This window comes from Xyrauchen texanus, chromosome 48, assembly GCF_025860055.1.
Source record: "Xyrauchen texanus isolate HMW12.3.18 chromosome 48, RBS_HiC_50CHRs, whole genome shotgun sequence".
Taxonomy (NCBI): domain Eukaryota; kingdom Metazoa; phylum Chordata; class Actinopteri; order Cypriniformes; family Catostomidae; genus Xyrauchen; species Xyrauchen texanus.
Genome location: NC_068323.1, coordinates 9,802,384 through 9,807,129, shown reverse-complemented (window position 1 = coordinate 9,807,129; position 4,746 = coordinate 9,802,384). Strand labels below are relative to the sequence as shown.

Here is a 4,746-nt window from a genome sequence, read left to right as displayed (position 1 = left end):
CATATTTTTCTATTGTGTAAAAGTAGCTTATCGTTTTTTTTTTTAAATAGTGTGGCTTTTCAAATAACAAGCTATCATTCTGAACCTTTGCCCCGGGTAGCGTGACGGCAGGCTACTTTGCAGTTTTTTCTGTCACATTGTATTGGCAAAATGCGTTAGGGTAATAATTGAACAGTCTACTAAAATGTTCTTTCTGTCATACAGGTATGTAGTGTTTCAATTTCAAAGTAGCTAGCCTAAGGCTTAAGAAAAACAGAACTAGTTTCTTTTGATTTTATCATTTTGTTTACCACACAGAGGACAAGATGTTAGCGGAGAACATCCCTATTGCATCCAGTCCTGTTCCCATAGCGACCGTCAACTTGGTTCAAAACACAATGGAAGTGATGACACCGGCTCAACCAGAGCCCGAACTTCTCACCTGGAAAACACGACACCAGGAAGAGCAGGAGGATCTGTACAAGCCCCCCTGGGTTCCCTCCAGGTCGCCGTGGGTTACCATCGCTCTCGCCTTCTACGAGATTACAGAGATGGTCGTCATGGCAAAGACACATCCACCTGTTGAGGTCCAGCCCCTTCAGGTAGCAAAGAGATTTTAAAGAACTCCCTATTTTAAAGGATTTGTCATTTAAATATTGATTGAAAATAAGTGATTGCTGCTTTTCATGCTTTCTGTGGCAGAAAGGTACATTAAGTAGCAAATTATCATCTTTATTCGGATTCAGAGTGCAATCCCACCCATATATATATATATATATATATATATATATATATATATATACATACACACACCTTAAATATGAACTTAAATCAATCTGAAATTAAAATGGACTTTGTTTCTTTATACACGTTTGTGGTCTTATTGTGCACAATTTGTCAATTTAAAAAAAATGCTTTTCTTTGTAATCTTTCAAAATGTAACTAACTTAAATAGCAAATGTACAAAATCTAAAATGACTTTACTTTTTCGACTGACATCAGCAATCCATTTTATTTTTCAACAAGATTATGAAAATCAAATGTGTATCCGGTTTAACTCTGAAATATATCACACTACAGTAGTAAAAATTCTCACATATGGCATTTTATGTTGACTTAAAGTATGACCTGAACACAGTTCCTTAGTTAAAAGTATAAACCATTTGCAAACAATTTTTCAAAACCAAAACCATCTGAAACATACTTTTTGCCATTATCTGAAAAAAAGTTTATATATCCAAATGGATTATTCAGCATCTAAACAATGGGGAAAAAAAAAAAACCCCAATGAAAAATTAATACAAATTTTACAGATCGTCTTTTGTTGAAAGAATCTCTTCTGCAAGTCCTTAAAATGAAAGTGAATGGCAACCAATAGTCAGTTTTTACGCTAAATTCTCCTCCCTGCCCAGAAGGTGGCAATATGCATGAAGAATGTGAAAATGGAGATTTATAATAAATTTATATATTGAGCCGTTTCTCACCCAGACCTATCATATCGCTTCTGAAGGCATGGATTAAACCACTGGAGTTGTATTGATTACTTTTATACTGCCTTTATATGATTTTGAAGCTTAAAAATGTTGGTACCCATTCACTTGCAATGTATGGACCTACAGAGCTGATATTCTTTGTGTTCAGCAGGTCAGTAAATGATGAGAGAATTTAAATTTTTGGGTGAACTATCCCTTTAAAGTATGACCTGAACACACTTCCTTAGTTAACATGAAAGTATGAAACATTTGCAAACAAGTTTTCACAATAAACATGTCTGAAGCATAATTTTCAAATCAACTATTGTCACACAACCATATACACAAGTGCAACAGTGGGTGAAAGTCGTGTGCAGTTCCGAGCAACATAGCAGTCATGACAGTGACGAGACCAATTTACAATAAACAGATTTACACAACACAATATAAATCACAATATAGGGTGCATACACATATATATATATATATATATATATAGATAGATAGATGCTGTAATTTTTGTAGTAAAAATGTGGATACCTAAATGTATTATTTAGCATATATACACACACACAAATTAAAATTAAAACTAGCCTTTAAATACTGTACACTGATTTAAAAAAAATAAATAAATAATAAAAAAAAAACATTTCACACCAAAACTCTTCTGAAACGTACTTTAGGTAATTTTTCTAAAGAAATGTTTGGATACCTAAATGAATTATTTAGCATCTAAACGATTAAAAAAAAAAAAAAAAAAAAAAAGTACAATACTAGTTTTAAAGCTCAAGTGTGCAACATTTTCAAATGTTAAAATACTTTCTCCTACTCAAGATATTTATAGGTTGATTACCTCAACCTGTAAACACACTCTTTGGTGCCATAAAATTGCTCGGTTTGTTGAGCGGCCCATCCAACCTGACACAACAACATTGGTTTGACCAATGCCTTGAGTTGAGGGCAGGAATATCTTTTTGTTTGATCAACAGCAGATGGGGGAGTGTTCGACAAAGGTGTTTGAAAACAATGTATATTTTTGCAGTTTTGGTTACTCAGAAATGACATACTTCAGCTTTAAAATCTAGCTGTGGATGTTTTTGTGCCAAAACTTTGGGTGTGGTACAAATAAGCCTTTAGATGGTGCTAAAGGCCTTGTTAAATACAACTGAACCAAATACACGTGTCTGTGGATTTTGAATATTTCTCTCATTTGGACACAGATGAGGTCCCAGCAGACTCAAGAAGAGGAACAATCACCTCCGACAACACAATCCAGCAGGAAAGCCATCCCAATGGGTTCCAGTCCCAGGGGGGTCCTGTGCCCCTAGGGGCCACTGCACAGCTGTAATTCCCAACAGGGGACCCATCGCCTGTATTATCAAGCAACTGAAAACCCTCCATGAATGTCACAAAACTGACCCATGAACTCAAGGGTGACTTTCATATTATGACATCATTTGTATTCTCATTTTGAAATGGAACTACATGGACACAAAATAGGAAGATACTTTGCTGTGCAAGTGACCTTTGTATGGATTTTTAAATTATGTTTAGGAATGTTGCACAACCTTCGAAAAAGCCTGTCCGATTTAAACAAAAGTGTGCCTGTTTGTGCCTGTCGCTGGTAGAGGGCAACACTGTCCGGGCACTGTGCCAGAGGTTTGTGAGGCTTCTTATGATTGTGTGTATGTTTGGCCTTTATTTCTCTTGTGAAACACTATAAATTAATATAAAAGGCTTTTATTGGGTTATTTGTTTAAGTTACATCTGATTCAAATTCTGGGTCTAAAAACCTGATTAAAAGAATTTGCAAATAACTAGATTTTTACATTTTCTGAAGAAAGTTCCTATCTACTTGAATTGTGAAATACTGAATTCTCCAAAACAGTTGGTCAAGATTATGATCAAAAAACACATTTTAAATCAGCAGTAAAATCTGACAACACCGGTATGTTAAATTGTGATTATTTAACTACAAATCACTGCCAAAAATTTTTTAAGGCTGGTTCAGCTTATGCGCATGCACTATCTCGAGTAACTATAGAATGACGCCTTCTCCCTTAACATTACGAATACAGAATAATTTAATCTGTTTGGACGGCTCATGCAAAAAGAATCGGTCAAAAACGATTCACAGATTCACTAGGAAGCCAATTTATATTAGTGAATTGTTTCGGATTATTCATGTAAATGAACTTGTTCAAATAAATGATTCCTCGATTCACCTTGCGCAAGCAGTAGTCAATTCACTTCTATTTTGAAGAGAAATATTTAGTACTACTTTCTGTAACGTTTGGTGTCGGAGTCAAGAGGAGACGCAGGAGTAGGCACTTTAAATCCTTTAATTACCATCACTGGAGTGCCATCAAACATAACAATACACTTCAAGGACTAACAACTACTGACAAAACTAGAGGGTATATATATACACTTGGAACTTAATAAGGGAATGACATACAGGTGGGGAGGGAGAGATCAGGGCAGGGACTTCTGGGAAACGTAGTGCAGGAGAGAACGTCAAAATAAGAGTCCTTGAACGTGGTGAAGACAGACTGTGACAGTTTCTGACTCAGCATAAAATAGTGTGTTTTAACATTTTATTTGTTGTAATTAGTATATATGTAGCCTGTATTTTCAATTTAATATTGTCACCCTAATTAAGACATAATGTGAGTTCTGCTACATGCTGATATCTATTACTGTAGACAGCTGCTACACTCACATACTCAAGACAGAGGACTCCAAATTTTGGATGGGATTCCCTGCCGGCTTTTTAACATATCTACAGCTAGACTAGATAGTGTATAATCTGCACTAACAAACAGTTCAATGGTTTTCTGGATATGTGCAATTTTTGGAACATTTACCACGGTAGTACCCTAGAGTACCATGTAAACCTTGCAAAAACTTTTTGCATTCTGTGTGAATTTTAACACTGCCTCAAACACTGATCCCACTCAGCAGGCCAAGTGTGGGCGACCACCGCCTATTTTTTAATTTCAAAACAAAAATCCAGCCAGAACGCAGGGATTAATGGGACAAATAAGCAAGCTGTTGGCCGCGACAGGTCTCCACAGGCAGGAGGAACTGAGGTTGAAGTTTTTCATTTCATAATACTCTTAAAAATAGCATAATAAGAGGACAGTCAAGTGGCGTTTTATGAAGCCAGAGAATCCCACACCAACACTTAAAGATCTGAAAAAATTCTATGGTTTTTGCAGCACATTTGGTTCAGCGAAGAACTATGTTTCGCTCTATGTGTAGGGTTCTTGAAGTGGCTATGGGGTTCTGATGT

At 35.9% G+C, this 4,746-nt stretch overlaps 1 protein-coding gene across 1 annotated transcript; it reads left to right on the top strand.

Moving 5' to 3' along the window:
* Positions 1–204: 204 nt before the first annotated feature.
* Positions 205–3,330, top strand: LOC127639904 (major facilitator superfamily domain-containing protein 6-A-like). Its single transcript, XM_052122234.1, has 2 exons — positions 205–581; positions 2,672–3,330. The coding sequence occupies exons 1-2, from the start codon at positions 306–308 to the stop codon at positions 2,777–2,779; spliced, it is 384 nt and encodes a 127-aa protein (XP_051978194.1). The 5' UTR covers positions 205–305; the 3' UTR covers positions 2,780–3,330.
* Positions 3,331–4,746: the final 1,416 nt, after the last annotated feature.